Raw genomic sequence first — 22,239 nt, 5'->3', positions numbered from 1 at the left:
AAAATTACATATTCAGTTGAACACAACTTCTTGTAATTAGCTAGATATGTCAATAAAGAATATGATTAGTTGCAGATGATCTGTACGGTGGTGCGAGCACACAGGACTGGAACATCTCATCCATGACTGACCAGTATTTCCATCATGATGAACCAAACTGATGGCAACACTTTCCTCAGCTTTTATGGTTTTGTCACATCATAATGTAAATTACCAACTAATGATTATTAAACTATATCTTGAGAAGAAATGCACAATTGATTAGGCATGACACTGTCATTTGTCTTCATGTCACTTTCTTGTATAAAAGGTTGGGGGTGGGGAGAGGTTTTGGCTCACTGCACAGTATAAATTGGTTGTATTTAAAAGACTACACCATAATTTACAATCTAATTTACACAACAGACAAATATATATCAGCGTATCATCCTTAGTAAATAACCTTTTACCGTGTTTCATGCTAAATTACCTCAGTTAATATTATGAGCCGGATAGGGGAATCTCTCGCTGACTTGGCGGCTTCATTTACATGCTGAGTGAAGTCATCACCAACCTCAAGCACCATTAACAATTGTGCTCCCTCAAAAAGAAGCCCAATTACAGCAGATGAAAGGGCCGTGAATGCTGAGGCTAACCAGCTACATCTACCAACGCTAAGCATCCTCAACAACTGACTGGATAGTCAGGTCTTCAAAGAAAAAAACACCAATAAATGTGGGTTAAATAAAAACATTATTTTTTTCTTTCACTCATATATATTGTACACTGCATCACAGGCTGCACTGAACTTTTCAGTGGAGCTATGCATACATATATGAGTTGTGCCCCTGGTTATCTGATGACATTGTCTGCAATGTTGTTTGCTCTTTTAGAAGGCTGAATTGTTGATTTTCTTAGCAGCTGCTGAATTATTGAACAAAGCTATCATCACACCAGCAGACCAAGTATTTACAGTACTATTAGGGTTGTTGTGGTGTTAATGGGTCCTTCCATTAGCCCTTGTGAAGGCCAGAGTAACACCTGCATCAACAAAAACACACGCACATGCTCACACACGCTCGCAGACACAAACGCTGTCACATAGTTGTTGTTGGGGGGGGGGGCACCCTCATGGGAGTTAGCTGTTTTTCAACAGTGGTCTGAGCACGTCAGAAAATGTGCTTACACCATAGCGACACATGCTGGCTCAACACTATTACGGAGCAAGGCTGTCCTTCAATGTCTCGGGAGATTCCAGATTAAACACGCAATCACATACACGAGGCTGATGGCAACAGCGTGTGTGAAGGATGTAACAGAGCTATAAAGACTTTGCCTTTCTTGGCAACCTTCTGTTTGTGTATGCACACTGTGCGTGTTTCTGACCTTTTATATTTGTGTGTCACAAGTCTTTTCCATCGTCATGGGCTATGAGGAGAAAGCTATAAAGAGGTCGTGATCCCCTCCAGGGAGATAAGGGACGCCTTTGACCTTTCACTGCGCTCTGGAAACTTTCATATTTACAGTCTCCACCACTGACTCCTCTATCAGCACACAAACAGTTACGTAAGGCAACATAGTGGCAACAACATGGTTTGCCAGTATTTGATTCGCTGGCTGACCCAGTCACCCGTATCATTTACTTTCATACACACACACACACATACACACTCTTGCTCCTAAAAAAGACACAATCTGTACCCTTGCTACCTGCAGCAAGTTTGTGTGGGTTGTGTTGACTTTTTTTTCATCTTTCAATATGCACAATATACACACCACTTCTGAACTAAAATTCACTAAAAAGCAACTTCAACATTAATTAAACTGGCCCATTGCTGCATCCCACACCCTTTAAGTGCTGTTACATAGAAACATGATATAATTCTACAAGACTGAGGCTAAAGCTACATGTCCTGGGCTAAAAGTTAGCATCCTCAGTTAATTCATGAAGAAGACACAACAACCAAGAGCAGGATTGTTCTTGTATTGGAGGGTAGAGCTGGTTAGCCCAAGTATTATAGAACAGTATTATGAGTAAAAATGTAATAAAAATGTTATTCGTTCTAACATAAACCTGTTCGGAGGCTTACTATATAAAAACTTACCTGGTCACACAACACAGAGGTTTTATGCTTTATTGGTTATATTTTCAAAAGTATGTTTCACCTTTACAAGATTTGAGGACGAGTACTAAACATAGACTATATATACAGAAGGACATAGCAAGGTGTGATGAGCCAGGACCGAAGCGAACTCTAGCTTACTGGAAACACTGAGAGGTGTGCTAACAGGGCAGGTATTATAGTCAAGCGACATTAAACTTAACGAAATATCACAAGAATAGTCTGACTCAGTACAAGCCCTGGAGCCGGAGAGCAGCAGCTGAGTGAACTGTCAATCACAGTTGTGGATCAACACCCACACAGCAGACATCAAAGCTGCTACAAATCTTGTTAATGGAGCAGTAATTTCCAAAATGACCACCAGCACACTTATTAGAAGGCCGAATTTAGCGATGGAGACCATAATGAGTTGTTGAAAAAAATTATTGACTTTTTTTAGAGAGAAATTGACGCTTTTTGAATGTGGGTCAGAATCTAGTGGCCTTTGGTGGCATTGCACTTTATGGTACTTCGCATGGTACTTCGCAAGATTTTTTGTCTCCTCCTTCTGGCCGCCAATGTTTGTTCATTTCTGTCCATCAGTCTGTCTCCCCTTGTCTGTGTTTCTGTCGCTTGGCACAGTATCTGTAACCTAGGAGGGGTAAGTATTTTACTTTCTGCAGCACCCATTGTGGAGAAATAAAGACATCTGGCATGTCGTCATCATCTCCCACTTTTTCTCTGTTTTAAATGGAGGTGTGGAAGTGATGTATGACCCTTTAACCTTAATTAAAGGATCACATTATTTTATGAAGCAAGACTCGGTATTGTTGTTGCTGGTGCATGTAACGCCTGATGATTAGCTGTGGGCCTTTCGTGACTGAAAGTTTCCAAATGATCTGAATTGATGCTGACAGGCCCATGCTGTGTCTAGTCTGTATTTATTAAAGGTTGACAGTGTGTAGCTAAAGAAAAGGCATTGCTACTGATGAAGACAAGTGAAACCGCGGAAGGTGGCAGTAAAACCTCCTATTTCAGTACCGTCACACATGAAAGCTCTGATCGTCAACCACCCAATTTCTTGCATATCAAAGCTCCACCCACACACTATCACTGTCAAGACCTATCTCGTGAGGCCACAACCTGCAACACCACAATTTCTCAGATCCCAAAGGCCTCCAAATGCAAATGTATACCTAACGACTCTCCCCATATATATTCTTTCAATATATAATTTATTCTGTACACAAGGGCAGCCATGCATTGGGAATATGCCTCTTCTCTATACCATGCTGGTGGAGGTTTCAACCTTTCACACACAGTTATTACCATATCCACAGCTTTTGATTGTTCTCAGCTGGAATTTAATGCAATATATGTTATGTCTTAGCTTTAGTAAATTCATGCAGATTGAACTCACTTTAATATTTTTCACATGCATGCACTGTAAACTGTATGTGCAAATATACATTCCATCACCCACATACATATGGACACATACCATTATACACCTATGCATGCACAGTAACATATTGTTTGTACCTATGAGGTATTAATTAACTGGTCCTCACTCTTACCATCTTGTTGAAACCCCATAGAAGAGACAATGGAATGAGTGAAATGTTGGTATGTAAATGTATGTAAATGAAGTCCCACTGAATGGTGACAGACATTTGCAGTATTGCGGTAGCTATAGGAAGAAAACCTCAGCACTATGACCCACAGGCTCCCTGCCCCCTCGAGTCAAACCCTCAGACAGGGTTTCATTATTCAGTGCATTTGTCTCTTAATTCACTCGTAAAATCATTAGAATTTTTGAATTTGGCTTAATGTATGTACAATTAGGCCTTGTCTTAATCAATTATGATCCTCTAAATTAAACCAGGGTTTCATTATTGAGTAAATGATCAAGATCTTAATGCTTCTCTACAGCCTCTTTCCATTTGCTTGACTGCTGGATGTATAATGTGCTGAACAAGAATAAAAAAATATTTAAAACCGTAGGGCACCTATTGCCCAGTCATCTTGTACACATGTGTTATTTGGACTGGGAATACAATGGTGTCTTGAAGAGTGTCTTTTAAGGATAAAGCAATATGCTATATTTTTGTTTTTGCTAACAAATCCCATAAAACATCAAAACCACAATATATTAGTCTGTCTCTCAATACTTTCTGACTTTCTGCCCATTTGTTCCTATCAAAGAAGTAAAACAGGTCTTAAATATGTAGTTAGATTTTTTTAAAAGGCGGAATAAAACAACTGGGCACTTTATTTTTTTTTAGCAAACTCACCTTGCTCAAACAGGAGTAAATGGTACATTTGTTCGGGACTATTTTCAGCTGCAGATTAATATACATTTGATGTGCTGATGGTCATCCACAACACCAGAACAGTATATTTGCGATTGACCTCACCCAGTTCAACAGTGTGGCTCATTTATATGTTCTTAGGGGTTTCCAAAATCCATGAATGAGATGGTAAACCTGATGCTTTTTCCCTGTGTTTCAGATTCTTTTCACACTGACAAAAAAACAAAATGCATCACTAAAAGCTACATAAGAACATTCGCTCTGCTTATTGGTCAGATGTATCTGGGGCAGGAGCAAGAATATAAACAAAGGAAGAAGGTCCTGAAGAGGATCCGCCGGCCAAATGCCACGTTCTTCGTTGTGCTAGTCTAGGTTGGACCTCAATTCATTCTCCGGCTTGTTGCTAGTAACTGTTGATTTCTCTCATCTGCATCCCAGTAAGCAAAGCACACCTGGCTACAGGAGCCATTTAGCCCAACTTGCAGAGTACGCCTTATAGTTGGGTGGGATCACATTCCCACCACAAACAAACCGCTCCAGAGTTCAAAGGGTCTTGGTACAGTTGTTCTGGTCCGCACTTGAGTATGATTACTGTGTTCTGGAAATGTCCTTAAATGTTTGGACAAAATTAGAGCTGTATGGCACCACAATACCTGTAAGCAGGGATGCATTCATTGTTGGTTTTGGTCTTTTCATTGTGATTTGTTGACAATAAGAAAAATATTGAATATCACCAGATTTATCCTTTAATGTCAGTGTAGCAGTGTCTGTAGGTGGATTCATTCAGACTTTGATGCCTTTAACTAAAGCTTAACAAAACAAACTTCTGCTTTACTGGAAAGAATTGCATTTATCTAATCTAATCTTATTGGCTTGATGCAGTAATTCTGGCCTTCCTTGCAGATTTTATGGAATGAAAGGTGATAAGATTTCTAACCAGACCTTTTTTGCTACGGCTGATGGTGGCTCAGTGTGTGAAGATGCTTTGTACCCATATTGTTGATTCAGGATGCAGACAATCATAGCCTGTCCCACTGGATGGGTCCAGTGCCTGAGGAGAACGTTTCCTGTGTTTTCTGGCAGTCACTACACCTCCTCACATCCTCCCACCCCTGTGGTTACCAAAACTACGCCACCACTCCAACCCACACAGCCAGCCTCTGACTGATATATGTGCAAGCATGCAGAGTATTTTACCCTATGACAGTATATAATACACATGTGATTTCCTCTCCACCTGCCAGCAGCTTAAACATGTTGAAAGAATGAATCTTACAGACACTATATGAAGATAAGATACAAGAAAAGCTTGATTCTCAGTGGGGAGAGTCTGGGTTCAAGCAAAGTCTGTCTTATTCCCTGGAAAAGAGGAAGATGGACGCAAATCATTCTGAAATGTTAAATATTTAACAGCTGTAGGCCTCGCAATGCAGGGAGGGAGCAGAGGACGGCGGATGGGGGAGGGGGACTGAAAGTGAGAAAAATGAAGAAGGAGAGGGTAGAACGATATAAAACTCCATCTTTCTAATTTCAGTGTAGACTTCATTACATATTCATGTGATGGTACAGCCATTACGTGTGTGTGTGTGTCTGTGTGTGTGTGTGTGTGTGCGCGTGCAAAACCAGAGCAGCCAGTGATCATACATATTACCTATCACTTCCACTTTAATTGCACACAGCCAAGACAGGGTGGGCTCATATAAATATTCCTAATAATACATAAAAGCAAATGTTCTCGTTTTTCAAATGATTTGCTTGAACCCACTCTCTGGAGTGTTGGATGAATGTATTTATATATGTGAGTTTGTCTGGGACATTATGACTGATTCTTTCATTAGGAGAGCCTGTGTGCATGCATGGACGTGTATTTGTGTGTATGTGACTGTGTGCATGCTCGTGCGTGTCCCGCTTTCTCCATATAGATTTTCATTACAACCTCTATCAACGTCCAATTTATTAGATATCATGTCTCTACACGTAGCATGTTGCACCTCAAATAAATGGGATTATGGTGGTGTTGTGTGTGTGTATGTACGGGGCATTCAACAAATTATTTATGTTCTTTCAAGTTTATGTACCTTGACTAATAACAATTTAAAACCATTATAAAACATGAAGGATTCATTTAAAACAAAAAACCACCAACGAGTAGCTTTCCACCTTCATTCAGAATGTTGCCGTCATCCACACAATGCTGACAAATGAGATACAGTAAATCATACAGTAACACGTTCCACAGAATGTGGACGTGTGTCCAAACTTTTGGCTGGTACTGTAGGTGATAATGAAAGAGAAGAAATAATACATTTTGATCACATTTTGCTTTACACCTAAATTGCAATGATGGATAAGAAATTGTGTTTGTGACGGATCGTCAATCCAACTGAGAGCTGTGAAAAATGTGACAAACTGCTGATCTGGTGTTTCTAAAAAATGAGCAAAACAGTGCTTACTATGACCACACATTAAATGTCATTTAGAAGGGAGATTCTAAATGACATTTAATGTGTGGTCATAATAAGTGATTTTACTAATCCACTAATCAAAGCAATGCCATTGAAATTAATTGATTTTGATCTGAGATTCAAACCGGGGAAGTTGCAATTACATGGTATGTGTCTTTAACCACTACAGGCCATGTGGATGCCACATGTGTTGTTTTTTTTCTGTGAGATAAGATACAAGCTACTACATACTTTATACAGTGCAATTGCACTATCTGATGAGGATGTAATTAAAGCCATATATCCGATAAGGTTACAACCTACTAATGGCATAATTTGAACACAAATAAGATAATTAGATAAATACAACCATATTTAATTATTTTCACGATAAACTGAGAGTTTTTGTCAGAGGATGTGAACATGTTTGAGGCACAAAGCTCACATAATTGTGCTTCTTGTCAGAACGATTTTCTTTTCGTTGGGGAAAGCCCTCTTTGACCTAAGGGAATTCCATCTTCTCATTTGTGCCAAAGAGTCATCAACATCTAATTTAAACTCTTGATTGGCTAATTACACTACATGCATAATTTAACTTTGTGACTTCTCTGTCTTCATTAAAATGACCACACACACACACAGGCATGCACACGAACACACATGCACACACATACCTGCAAGGCTAACACCATCTCTTCACTTACTGGTACAGTAGGACCATTAAAGGAATTATGTATACTTATTGCTTATTTACAGACTATAGTTAAATTTCCCCTAATACTTGCTTTACCCTCAGCCATACTGCTCATAGAGTTTCACCATAAACTACTTCTTATGAGCCCTTACCACAGCTAATCTGGTAGCAGTGTGTGTTTGAGGCGTACCCCCAAGTTACTGATTCTTTTCTCTCCCTCAATCCATATGCGCTCTCTCTCTCTCTTTCACCTACATGTGCACCTTTCCATCTCCAGTAGAGACGCTTGTTCTCCAAAACCAGACAGTTACTGGCCCATGTGCAGTGCCCTGTTTCACAAATGATTGTCGCTCACAAATTGCAGATATATTTGCAAGTCCTATAGTCTTCTTGCACGCTCATGCATGGGTTGGAAGTGTAGTGTTTCTTTTGATTAGTTTAATGTGCTAATATTAACGCAAGTGAAAATGATCTCATGTTACAAGTTGCAGTTTGAATGTTGCAAATGAGGTGAAATGGGGCCGGGGACTGCAAAGGGTTGACACACATTGACCTATGCCAATAGACTGTGGGTTTGACCCACATCACTGTGTATCAGTTTGAGTGTAGTGTAAAGTTCAGTTTTGGGAAAACATTTGTTATAGCGGCGCTGTTTGCATTGGTGAAACAGGTCCTACAGGGGTAATTTCAACTTTGTTCCTATGTGGGACCTGCAAACACTTTTGGATGGACTGTGTGGCCCGTCATTTTGATGGAACTGAATATCCTCTTAACAAAAGCTGCGGTTCTTTTGGCTCTCATGTCCACTAAGAGGTTTGGGGATTGTAGGTGCTTTACAATGTGCTCTTATGCAAAACATTTACTATCAAACAAAGACCATAGACATAGTGATGCCTTTTTCTGGTTGGGACCAATATCAATAAAACCATAAGACATGAGAAGGTGTTACAAATTTGTAAGTTGTGATATCAGGAGAAAACAGTGTGAAGCATCTTGTACTGTGGTAATAAACCTTGACTTTTAACATCATGTGATCCTAACAGCTGAGATCATCCTTAACCAGCATTTTGTTTATCTAATCAGGTTGCCATTATGTCTTTTTTTCAGGCAAGCTGTCGTGGTCTTGTGGGGTCAGAAATGTGATATTTGTAACTTGTAGCTGTCACACAAAGTATATTCTCAAGGATGTAATCTGTGCGGGACAATGTGATAGCCTTTTAATTGTTCCTCATTTAAGGAATGAGGAACAAGGTCTCTGTCTGCTTGATTTAGGGAAACTGGCATATGGCTGAAAAGTAGTGGGAAGATGTGATGTTCTATTATGTCCCTACACTTGGATCCTAGTTTCCTCTGTGAATCCTTACATACATATATATAGGACTTGTATGCATGTATCTATTCAGATCTTTTCTATAACCAGTTACAGTGGATTATAGCTCAGTTCTGGTAATGCATATCAAATGTGTCTCAAGTAATATCAGTACTTGGATTTTGCTTCACTGCTCCCATTTGATTTTATCTGTGGGAAACTGGGACCACTGCTAAAAAGAAAAAAATACCTTTGCTCTGAGCCATTTAGCTTTAGTTGTTTGGCATTGACAGTGTCAACTATATCATGGGAGATTTGTCAGGATGCAGGTTTTAACACATCACAAAGTAAACAAAGCACTCCTTTGACTCATTTGCTTTTTCATTTATTTTATCTTGTCACACTAGTTTGTGAAAGTAACAGAGAAGGGAGCTCCTTTCAATCAAGATAAGCTTTTTTTCTTTTTATCAGTGGTGGAAAGATGACTGGAAACAAGGAGGGACGTTGCCTTTCACGGTTGGCTCTTACCCCTAGGCCACGACGACAACCCAACCAAGATAAGCTAACAGGCAACAAAGTGAAAATTACAACATTTCATAAAATTTCACACTGAGACTTCAAATTAATACAGAAAGTTTGAAAGGAAAACTCAAACTTGACTTTGTTATTTATTTAACCTTTTAGTTATCCTGGAAGTCTCTTGAGATACATTATCTCTTAAAATAAGAGATATCTGTGGGAAACTGGAACCACTGCTAAAGAGAAAAAATACCTTTGCTCTGAGCTATTTAGCTGGAGAAGAGGTTGGTTCTTTGTCTTGGTTATGGAAAAACAGCTCTGAGTTGTTTGGCATAGACAGTGTCAACTATATCATGGGAGATTTGTCAGGATGCAGGTTTTAACACATCACAAAGTAGACAAAGCACTCCTTGAGTCATTTGCTTTCTTTGCTTTTTCATTTATTTTCTCTTATCAGATTAGTTAGACAAGATAAAATAAATGAGTTTACAATACTAAGATAATGTATCACAATAATGTAATGTACAGCCTAGAGTAGTTCATACTGTACATAGAAAGGTAATATAAAACATTCACATATAGCACAATAATATATGAAAGCTATAATGTAAAATAAAGCAGTCAGATTTTTCATAAAACATATTTCAAATGCATTTGAATTCCTGTTATGAAAGACATGTTTCCAAATTAAGTTTGTAGACGCACCCCTGAACACATAGCTGATTTCTCGGAGGTTCAATCACAGCTGTATTCAAATCTGTCCTCTTGTAACCTATGATACATTTTAATTGTTAACTGTGAAGGTCTTAGTCATATTTCCTAGAATATCTAAGATTTAAATATCATGTTTCAGACTGAACTTGTTTTAACTGAGTGATATCTGTGTATCTGGGTCCCATTAATTATTCATTATGCAGTTTTATGGGTTAATTTATTGTTCTGCAGTATCTTTATACTGTACTGTTGCAGCACGTTTTTATGTACTCGTACCCTTAAAATTGCAATCTAAGCCAGACATGTTACACAGTGTATTGTATAGGAGAAGATGTGGTTTATTCCAAAGCACAACACAGTGATGAGTGTGTGTGTTTTGTTTGAGAGGCAGAGAGCGAACAGAGAAAAGAGAGGATGTGTATGCTTTGGAGAGGAGATTAGATCAGCAGGTCAGTTCAGGATAAGTAACAGCAAAAATCAATGCTCGCTTAAACTATACAGACACACACACACACACAGACACACACAAACACAAGCAGGAATGGGTAGCTACCTACATATTCCTATGAGATCAGTTCCAATTTTAATACTGTTGATGCCACCCACTATCCCTCCATCTTCCTTCTGCTGCTGTATGTGTGAACTGTGTGATTAACTCTTAGGGAACAGCATTAATAAATAGATATCTGTTTGTCACAATGCTACAAATATTATCCTCATGATCCCAACACTGCCTACCATTTCCTCGACAAGCAATAAGATGACGTTTATCATAAGTCTCAGTTCTGTCAAGAAACACTGTTCTAGTCTCACATGTTCAAATGTAAACTGTTGCTTTAAAAAAAAAAAAAAAAAGTAGAAAACAAAATCACTTAAGATTCATATTTAATACAGTCTTTCTGTCAGAGTCACAGTCAATAAGATTCCCTCTGCTCTGACTGAAGCAGAGAGGGGGGCTCATGTATCATTGTCATTTATCTGAAACCACATGGCTCCAGATAATGCATAATTATGACAAATGACTGATGATGGTATTATGGCGCCTGAATATCATATGCATTCATATCTGTTTAATCAAAACTACAGAGAGCTAAGATTTTAGATGGCAGGCTGCTGTTGTATCTCTCTGTATGGCCAAGCCAGTAATTCATTGGGGGAAGACGTGCTCATGAATAAATATGTTATCTGTGTATGTCTTCAGCCTACATAAACATATTATCATTGCTTTCTCTTCTGGTCAAATAAGCATGCAGCGACTGCATCTGCCTGATACATCTCTTGTCCCTTCTAATGAGCACAATAAATAAATAACTGTCTCAGTGACCTGTGAAATGAGAAAACCTAAGTCATTCAGAGAGTCTGTGCAACAAATTATTTAAAAAGAGGTGAAAACATTATGAGGAGATCAGGCAGAAGATCATAGTAGAGAGTGAAAACTGTGTCCTACACACCCAATGCCTACCCTGTGTCCAATTTGCAGATTAATCAAAAATAGATTATGTCCAATCTAATGATTTAGTTAACTGAAGTAATCAAAACTGTAATCACTTGTGCTCTGGCTCAATACAAGCATGCAGTCATGTCCAATAACACAAAAATCTCCATCAGCACATGTCGTCTTGCCTCCAGGTCAGCCCGACTGAGATCAATGAGCGCAAAAATTAACCAGAAGAGAAATTTCAATTTCGCGTTTGCTGTATCGATTAGAAAATCGAGTCAATTATGGGTGACAACATAAGATGGAATGGCGCAATCTATATTGTATGTGCTCAAGAGCAGAGAGAACCGCTTTCATTATCATTACCTGGTTACAATATTGGGTTTAATTTGTTGACACTGGCTTCACTTCCTTGTTGTTGGGGGTCACACAGATAGTAAAATAATAACAATAATTGCAATTTTTTTTCTTTTCTTCTGACCTCATTAAACACAACAAGTAGAAAAGTATTAAATTAACTCTTCCATTTGCCACAAACTGCACTTGCTCATTTGATGAAGATAACAAAATGAAAGGGTTGTTATTACACCAAATGAGAAAATATCTAATGGTTTATATTCTGTATTATATGATCTATACATGAACGGATTCATTTTGTTTGGCAAAAAGTCAGTATGCTACCCCACGTAGTGATGTTACTGTTCAGAGTCATAGATCATCATCTATCATAGATATAGAGATATATGAAAATATGAAAATCCATCGTATTTAACCATTTTTAACAGCTTGGGTCTCTGTCATCTCTGTCTCTGCCATTTTCTGTGATGTACTTCTGCAGGACTACCAACAGAACATTAGGGTTAACCGATTAAGTAACCATTAGAACAAAGGTTAATCTATCCAATTTAGCCTCTGACACAACAACCCTAACAAAACACCTGCTCAGAACAATAAATAAGTGGATGTTCAGCTTCAAACCATCAAAACAACACTGCAAGAACAATACAAGTCAGACACTCCAAGCTGTGGCTATAATCTGTTTTGTTTGTGACTAATGAGATGAGGCAGAGGTTGGGTAAAGAGTTATGTTTGGATGCCAACAATACATGTTATGCTGTTCATTCGATGTAGCCTTATGTGGCAGCGAGCAGAGTGCGACTGAGCCTAATCTTTACCCCCTCCCTGCCCGTCCTTAATCTTATCTCATCAGATTGGCTATTCTAATCTGCTTTATGAAAGCTTATGAAAGTAATCGTTGCATACAGTGACAGTGCAGTGGATGACTGAGACATTATGTGATTGTGACTTAGCAAATGGGGCAAGTGAGGTTGTCTGTATTTGAAGTCTAGCTTAAAGAGACTAAATGAGATTAGGCCTTCAAAGCTACAGGCTACTGGAGTGAATTTAGGCAATCTGTTATACTCTGTTTAGTTAACCTTGTTTGATTGTTTGCTTGTTTGGTAACATTAACATCACTTGGACTAGTGGGCATGGAAATAAAGTCAGAGTAGGAGGGACCAATCTGTTTTAATAATAATTTATCAGAGGTTTAATATGGTAAATGTTACACAAAGCAACACATTCACAATTCTGCAGCAGTTGTTTGTTGTTGTTTTCTTAATAAGAGAGTGTGAAAGTTCAGATGTGAGCCCATGTCTGTCATGTAGGAAACCTAATATCAACAGACAGGGAACCCTCCTTATCCTACAGGGAGATATCTGAGCCCGGGAGGTTTATACTGCCAGCTCTGCTATATCTATTTATATCAATATGCCTTCATGGCACTTTAAGCAAAGCTGAGGTAAACACAGTATAGCTCAAATGAAGAAAACGACTGGACAAAACACAAAATGTACCCATCACTACCACTGAACTAAATCTATAACTTAAAGGTTATTTCAGGGACAGACCACACAAGGTTGTTGCTTGATCTGATTCCTTTTCCATACTAGCAGTAGTCAAATCATTGCTTCTGGTGGCATAATTGACCTGCACAGGTTAAGGTAATTGACCTTGCCTCTGAGGACAGGGTGGTTTGTTGCTGAGCCAGCACTGCGGGGTGTGAAGGAAAATGGGAATATAAAGTGGAGGAAGTGGTGTGTGTGTGTGTGTGTGAATAAGGTGGGGGTAGATTTCAGCATGTTATCATAATGGGGCGTGCTACTATTAAAAAGTGGCACTACACATGAATGTAGAGAATCACCAGTTCATTGCAGTTCAGGATCTACATGGATAAGTCTAAATATGAGTTCTGAATACATAACTGTTGAACTGTCAGGACATCCTGAAAGCATCATCCCTTTGTGGGGCAGGAAGAGGTAAACCTCATTCCTTCAGGAAGTAAAAGTCAGGCTGCCAGCAGCACAGTCACAGCACCACCACACCGTGGTACCCAGCTGCCTCCCGCATTTCATTATTACGCATATTGCCAGCCAGTGACGCATCGAGATCATCGAGAATTTTTTGCGTCATCATGAGCACTGATTTTTTTAATATAACCATATATGGATCATCCTTCTGTTTCGCTGACAGAGGGAGGTTTTTTTCCGTTGGTTAAGCTTTGACCTACTGTAACCTTAACATTTGTTGTCATTCTGAATTATATCTCTATCTTTATCGCGGCCACAGCCTGTTCTGTTTATGAATGGAAAGACAAATGTAGGCTACAGATAAAGCGGTGGGAAACCGACCATAGCTGAGCAGATCGGCTATCCTGAGAGATCCGGGAAAACATGAATAAAGCGTTACGCAATAACCTACGCTGCACTAGAACTGCTCCTCCCCAGATCTTGTTGTTTATCGTAAACACTTCGATGCATATGAAAGTGGGGTTGAATATCCCGGTTAAAGCGCGCATGTACTCTGGATGGGCGACGCAGCAGGAATATTAAATTACTGTGACAGAGCTGCATGATGCTTGTTTACCGGTTAGAGAAGAGGACTGTAAGGACTCCCTCTACAGTCACCTTAAAATATAGTCGAAGGGGTTGTGAAAAACATGGGGAATAAGAATAGGCGATTAGAATAAAACAATAACAGTAATAATAAGACTTCTGGGGAAATACATTTTCACAATTAATTATTTATTCTTGGCTCCCGCATTCTGCATTATAGGTCACTTTTTTATTCCCTACAATCCACCTCAACTCCTTAAATGACGCAAATGTGGGTTTTATAGGTTATGAACAAATCCAAGTATATATAGATTGATTAAAAAATCATCAGCCAAACGTTGGATCACAGAGCCGGAGCTGCTATAAATAAAGCTACAGTCCTGACCAACTGCGCTCAAATGAGTCGGAAGAGGGCAGAGTAATAGTAGGAGGGCTTTTTCCTTCTCTCTCTCTCCTTTGAACAGGGCCATCCATCTCACTCCAGCATTCATCCCGTTTCCACCAATAAGCCCAATGAGCTGAGTGCGCACCGCCCACTGTCGGTGTGTGTATTTTTTTTTTCTTCTCCTCTCCCTTCCTTTTTTTTTTTTTAACCAGAGCTGGATGTGTAGATCGTCACATGTTGTTTCCCCTCCTCAGTCCGGACACCAGCAGACATGTGTTATTTATTGCTCAGCTGTGGGAGAAGACGAACGAACGCGCAACCGGCTCTGGAAATAGAGGATTAAAATAAAGCGCGTCGTTTCTTCTGCAACTCGAGGAAAGGAAGCATTGTGTCTGATAGTGAAGGACGCGAGAATGGCGAGTCCGCCAAACACGGGAGATCAGCCGTTATCACCAAGTAATACGAACGTGAACAACAATATCAAGAAATGTGGATATCTAAAGAAGCAGAAACACGGACACAAGCGCTTTTTCGTGCTGAAAGAGCCGAGCGAAGGTTTCCCTGCCCGGCTGGAGTACTACGAGAGCGAGAAGAAATGGAAAAACAAATCGGCCGCGAAGAGAGTTATTCCTCTGGACTGCTGCCTTAATATCAACAAGAGAGCGGACGCAAAACACAAATATCTTATTGCGCTTTATACCAAGGACGAGTATTTTGCCGTGGCGTCTGAAAACGAGCAAGAACAGGAGAGCTGGTATCGGGTGCTGACGGAATTAATGGCAGAGGGGAAAGTATACGACGGCTCAGCGTCCAACTCTGCGTCCTCGCTGGTTGGCTTCGACGAGGCGAGCTACGGTGTAATAACGCCGGTCACCGCCGTCTACAAGGAGGTTTGGCAAGTAAATTTGAAATCTAAAGGCCTTGGGCAGAGCAGAAATTTGACCGGGGTGTACAGACTCTGTCTCTCCAGTCGGACTATCAGCTTTGTCAAGCTGAACACGGAGGTTGCCTCCGTCATCTTACAGCTGATGAATATCCGGAGGTGCGGCCACTCTGACAGCTTTTTCTTCATTGAGGTTGGTCGATCCGCAGCCACGGGACCCGGTGAGTTGTGGATGCAGGCTGATGACTCAGTGGTGGCGCAAAACATCCATGAAACTATCTTGGAGGCGATGAAAGCCATGAAGGAGCTGTCGGAATTTCGTCCGCGCAGCAAAAGTCAGTCATCTGGTACAAACCCCATCTCTGTGCCCACACGGCGGCACCTGAACAATCTACCCCCCAGCCAGACCGGGCTTCCCCGGCGGTCACGCACTGACAGCATGGCTGCGACCTCTCCTGTGAGCAAATTTTCCTCCTGTCGAATACGCACGGCCAGCGAGGGCGATGGTACTATGACACGCCCCATGTCAGTGACTGGAAGCCCCCTCAGCCCAGGGGTCCACAGGACCCTCCTGAGCAGATCTCATACCATTACAACGCGCCCTTATCGGACATTTGAATCTTCTTCCCTCCAGCACAGTAAGTCGATGTCTATGCCTCTGTCTCATTCCCCGCCCATGGCAACCCCTAGCCTAGTGAGCCTGTCCTCCTGCCCAGACAGCAGTGCTCCTCGCCCCTCCAGCTGCAGTGCCTCCTTCTCGGGCTCCCCCAGTGATGCTGGTTTTATATCATGTGAGGAATATGGCTCCAGCCCCGCAGACGCACGGGACCTCAGGCTACCGCTTACCTTTGGTAGCAACACTCCTGAGTCTCTCAAAGCTGACACTCCCCCCTCCCGGGAAGGCAGTGAGCTTGATGGATACATGGTGATGGAGCGGCAGAATCAGAGTGGTTACCGTCGGTTATCAGAGCTGGATAAGGCTTATCGAAAGCGCACATACTCCCTCACTACCCCCCGCCAGCAGAGGGGTCCCCCACAAGTATCTTCTGCCTCCCTGGATGAGTATACTCTTATGAGGGCCACATACACCAGTGGAAGCCAGTCTTCTCGCAGGTGTCACACTGCGTCTCCTAAAGGGACCTATCCCGAGGATTACAGGGATGTCCAGATTGGCTCTAGCAGTCTCCAAGGTGACAGTGGCTATATGCCTATGATGCCAGGAGTGGCACCTCAGACAACAGGGTCCAAGGGTGACCCCTACATGCCCATGAGCCCCATGTGTGTTTCTGCTCCAAAGCAGATCATCAACCCCCGTACACACTCCTCTTCAGCAGGGCTGGCCCCACGCACAGACTCCCCTGGGAGTGTTTCTCTGGAGGACAGTGGCTACATGCGCATGTGGTGTGGAACCAAGATGTCAGTGGAGAGCACTGATGGAAAGCTCACTAATGGAGAGTACCTGAACATGTCTCCTGTTGACCCTCTGGTGTCACTCACGCCCCCAGACTACATCCTTAGTTCTCCAGGAGGAGATCCCCACCCCCAGCAACATCACAGACAGCCTTATTCTTACAGCTCTCTGCCACGCTCACTTAAAAGCCAGTTGCAGCGCAATGGGTCCACAGACACAGACCAGTATGTGGTGATGAGTTTACAGAGACAACGGATAGAAGAGGAGTCCAACTATTGTCCTGTCTCTCCAGGAGACTCTGTGGCCAGCAGCTCTCCAGGAACACCAGGCACCCCTTCCTCTGCTCCATCTCCTCTCAGACTAGCTCGGGTAGACGGAGGTCTGGTACACCGAAGTAGGGTGTGTCGGCCCACCCGCCTGGCTCTGGAATCCCTCAGAACCCTACCATGTATGAGTGAACACCCACTTCCCTCAGAGCCACGCAGCCCGGGAGAGTATATCAACATAGACTTTAGTAGTACTAACCGCAACCCTCTGGCATCCACAGTGTCAGAGAGCTCTGAGTCCTCTGTGAGTTCATCGTGTGCAGAGAGGGGATCCCTGCCACTATCAGACTATGTTAATGTTGATGTCAGCTCCCCGAGTCACCTGGGTACACACCAAGCCGGAGAATCTCCCCCTGCAGTGTGCCTAAACTACACACCTGAAGTCTTGACTTGTCCTAGTCTGCTGAATGCCCAGGACATACAGGGAGATGAGGGGGAAAAAGAGGGAAAAAGTATAGAGGGACAGGCAGAGGTGAGGGGGGTGGTAGAGGAATATCCTCTCCAACAGCAGGTGAGCCTGGTGTGTCAGCCTGCTCCAGTCAAGGATGACTACACTGAGATGACTTTCAGTCCTCCCGCCCCTCTACCTGCTCTCTGCACCACCGATACTGCACCCCTCCCCACCAGCCCCACTGCCTGCGTCCAGAGACTCAGCCTTGAGAACAGCATCGTGGATGGGGTTCCCCATGTGCCGGTGGACTCTTTTCTCCTGGGGGCTCCTTCATTGTCTGTCACCCTCGTGGACCCACACAGAGGGGCCAAAGTGATCCGGGCTGACCCTCAGGGACGCCGGCGCCACAGTTCTGAGACCTTCTCCTCCACCACCACTGTCACACCCGTGTGCCCATCCTTTGCTCATGACACCAAACGACACAGCTCTGCCTCCGTGGAGAACGTATCCCGCACTGTGCGCAGCTCTGATGGACCCGATGAGGACTACGGCAGCAGCAGCCCCATGTGCAGGGAGACGTCAGCTGGTTATCAGAATGGACTCAACTACATTGCCTTAAACTTGATGGAGGGAAACCTAGGAGGATGCAGGTTAGGGGGCTGTGATGGACTCCTGAGATTCAAGACAGCCTGTGGATGCAAGGGTGGCATGAATGGTTTCAACACTAGCCCCTATGCCAGCCTGGGATTCAAGGAGACTGCTGCTGCTGTGAAAGGTGAGAGTTTGCATACATGTCACAAGCACTCATTCATTCAGTAGGTTTTCATTCATGAAGGGAGTGGTGTCAGAGCTCGAATAGAATCTATCTTAGGGTTACTGTGTACTCTGCAGAGATAGGCCGCTTGTATCTAAGCAGCACTTCTGAGCTCATTTTCATTCCAAATATGAGAATAATGATCTTTCAGAGAACATGTTGAAACCAAACTGCTTCATTTGTGTGTCTGCAGCAGAGCCTGTGTGTTTAACACTGTGACTGTGGATTCAACCCACTGACTGCAAGTTAAAAGCTGATACACAAAGTTTATTTTTCTGGACAGCTGTGTTATGAACTTGTCGTTCATAACCTTGTTTAACTCACTGCTTATCATATCAGAGATCAAGCCACAATCTGACTGACCATCCATGTAGCAAATACAGGCTACAATGTTATGTAGTGAAATTGAGGGGAAACAGAGCTTTATGCTAACAGTGGTCACATACTGACAAATGTGTGTTATTTTGCAGTTTTCTATCTGTAAAGGCAGGCTACAGAAGCAGAGGGATGTAAAGTTATTAACATTGCTGTAAGGTGTAGTAGACTGTGGTGTTTAGATAGGATTAGTCACCTACTCGTCACACCCATGACACATCGACAAATCTCAAGGCGGTGCGATGCTGAGGAGAGCTGTTTGCTCGGTCTTTGATCTGCTTCAAACTGAAGCGTGTGTAGAGACATTTGAGCAGCCGTACCGGAAAACAAGTATGTTTCTTTCCAAATAAAAGCTTGGAATTAGAAAGCTGAGGGGAAAGCACAAGTGTGAAGTAAAACAATGAATCCATATTCTCCAGGGGATGCTGCTTTATTTGAACCCCTTGGCTGTAAATGTCCTTAAAAGGAAGCAACACATGCATTTCAGTTCAGGATTCATCTGGTTTTTATAGATTTTGTTTGCTGATTTTGCAACCATCATATTTTGAAACAGTTTTATTTTGAAAACTGTTGTTCTATCCTATCCTGGCTGGCTTGAAGCTACTGTTGTGCGTTTGTGAGAATGGTCTGCTCTGGTCTCCCCTTAGTGACGCAGTTTTATACCACGTCAGTATTTCAAAAAACATCTAATCTGATCCAGTGACGCATGCATCACTGCACATGATGAATGGCTCAGAACAGGCAAAAATATGTGTTTAATTGTTCATTTCATAACACAATGTTCTGCAGATTTTATGACGCTGATATGTTTGTGAATAAGCTGTGAAATCATTGTGACTAGTTGTCTTTCTGAGGAAAAAACAGTTGCCATCAAAATATTACCTTTCACCTCATTCGTGTGCTGTTGCATCAGTGTTTTTTTTTCATGCATCTTCTAAATGGCAGGGATTATTTACGGGGTTAGATAGATACCTAACAGGGGCATGTCAGAAGTTGCTGTTGTTTGAAAAGAAAACACACTGTCGGGATCATTGTGAGTCAGGAGTCAGTGTTCCTAATGGTGAAATACTAGAGTTTAATTGCTGTTTGTGGTTTCACAACCAAGTTGTCTCTCTTTGTCTCTGTCTCTGCTGGCTCTCATGCTGTGAGCACAGCCAGTGTGGGGCTTGGTGCAAGTCATCGGGTTCCCCAGAAAAACAAGTGAGTCAGTTGTTTATCAATTGTCAGGTACTGGGTTTCAGGGCTGGAATGCGGGCAGTGTGCAAAGGTTGCTGAGAGAGGTGAATGCTCACTTGTTTTCCTAACCTGCCGGGATGGACTCAGAGGGGGGATGGGAGTATTTTTTTTTTTTTTTTTTTTTTTTCACTGTGAGCAACTTCACAAACATGCTAATGAAATGGTTTTACACAGGAGGTACTCACTTGTGTTTTTTATGAACACATATGACTTTGACGAAGCACTCGCACATACACGTACACCCCCGCACACCTATTGTAAACCTCCCACTTATTGTCCCATCACTTCATTGTTTTCTGGTAGTTTTGTGTTTCAGGACCTAAATTTTGAATTTTGAAGCTCAGTGGAGATGTTTGTTCAAGGGTACAAGAGCAGGGGAGGAGGTGGCGGAACAATGGTGAAGGATGGAGGACTTTTGTTTTTCATCTACAACAAAATAGACAATTGAGCTGTTGACTGAAGGGAGGGAGGGAGTGAGTGAGTGAGTGAGGGGGAGGAAAGGAAGAAAAGAAACACAGAAAAAGACAGATCAGTGTTGTTCTTGTAAGAGGTGGCTTTAGCTACTGGATCTTGGTTATATAAGATCTTCCTGATGAACAAAAAATCTGAGGGATTGAAATATGTCTGTACATGATAGTAAACTGCACTTCTTTGTGTGCGTGAGGCAAAGCAAGGGCACACGTTTTTATTACAAGACTACAGGCTTTACCACATTCTCTTGTTATCACTGAGTGAACCATAGTTTGCATTCCCGTCAGTACATCAATTTGAAACTGGTCCATTAGGAATTCAAATCACCTGTCCTCATTTGGCGTCTGAAGTTGTCGCCGTGTGAGGGAGACGCTGCTTCAGAACTCCACACACATGCCTCTGTCTCTGTGTAAATGGAGTTTCTTGCGTGGCTCAGAGAGGAATGCTTTTTGAGGAAGTCTTTTAGTTGATAGGTTACACTGTTGTTGTTTGAGTTTTGGCCTCACATGAGGTGCAGGGAGAGGGGAAGAGGAGGGGGCTGTTTAGCTTTCAGTGCACGCCTTCTGGCCCCGCCGACAATGTCAGTTTCTTGACCTTTGAACTAGCGCTGTGTGTTAGAGAGAGAGGGGGGAGAGATATTGCAATCAGGGCATTTCCAGAAAACCTAACACACCTCAGTAGCTGTGTTGGAAAAGAAACAGGGAGGTGTGTGTACTTATTTTCCAACTTTTTTTTTTTTTTTTTTCATTTTACATCAACTTTCCGAGGAAATCTCTACTACCACTGTTACTATCATCCTCCTGTCATCGTGTTTTCCCTCCTTTCCTCTCATTTATCTAGTGTTTCTCCCTCTGGATAAACAACAGTCTTGCATGGGTGCAGACAGGGGAGAAGACTGACTCACATTCTCCATGCCTTTCATTTGTGTGCCCAGACTGCTGCACCCCCCCCCCCCCCCCCCAAACCGCCCAAACACACACACACACACACACACACACACACACACAATTCCACGTTGTCTGTCTGCCTTCCTGTCCCGTGTACGTACATATACACAGCCATCAGCAGATGGTGGAGGAGGGGAGGGGAGGGGGGTGGGGGGTGGGGGTGAGTGGTGGGGGGTCAGGGGTTTTTGCACCTGCCCCGCCAAGCAGTGCTCACTGGTTATCTGGCCCTTCAGAGGAGAGTGACAATACGCTAATGACTGGCCACCATCTGCCACAACAACAACAGGGAGAAGGTGGGGGTGTGGCCAGGCAGTTTTCAAGAAGCCGTACACCAACTCAACCCCACCCCTCCTCTGTATCCTCCTCCCCTCGTTCCTCCTCCTCTTCTCTCCAGGCATCGGTTTCTGTTTTTCTGAAATCATGTGATTCACCCCCACCACCACCGCACACACCTTCTCCACACCAGTGTATTTGGGCGCCAGTGTGTTTTTTCTGTTGTTATCTGACCTCAGTGGACTGTTTCTGATTGGCTTTTCGCACCAGAGGCCATAGAGGGTTGTCTAACGATGCATTAAACAATTAGCTAATCATATAT

General features: G+C 42.4%; 1 protein-coding gene across 1 annotated transcript in view; it reads left to right on the top strand.

Annotated features, from left to right (window-relative positions):
- Positions 1-14,876: 14,876 nt before the first annotated feature.
- Positions 14,877-22,239, top strand: part of irs2b (insulin receptor substrate 2b) — a 12,601-nt gene continuing 5,238 nt past the window's right edge. Inside the window, exon 1 of the mRNA XM_042426307.1 lies at positions 14,877-18,576. Coding sequence (XP_042282241.1) covers positions 15,204-18,576 — 3,373 coding nt within the window. The 5' untranslated portion in view covers positions 14,877-15,203. The remainder of the gene's footprint in view (positions 18,577-22,239) is intronic.

This window comes from Thunnus maccoyii, chromosome 11 (assembly GCF_910596095.1).
Source record: "Thunnus maccoyii chromosome 11, fThuMac1.1, whole genome shotgun sequence".
Taxonomy (NCBI): Eukaryota; Metazoa; Chordata; class Actinopteri; order Scombriformes; family Scombridae; genus Thunnus; species Thunnus maccoyii.
Note: the sequence above shows the minus strand (reverse complement) of the source record. Positions and strands in the feature narration are given on the sequence as shown.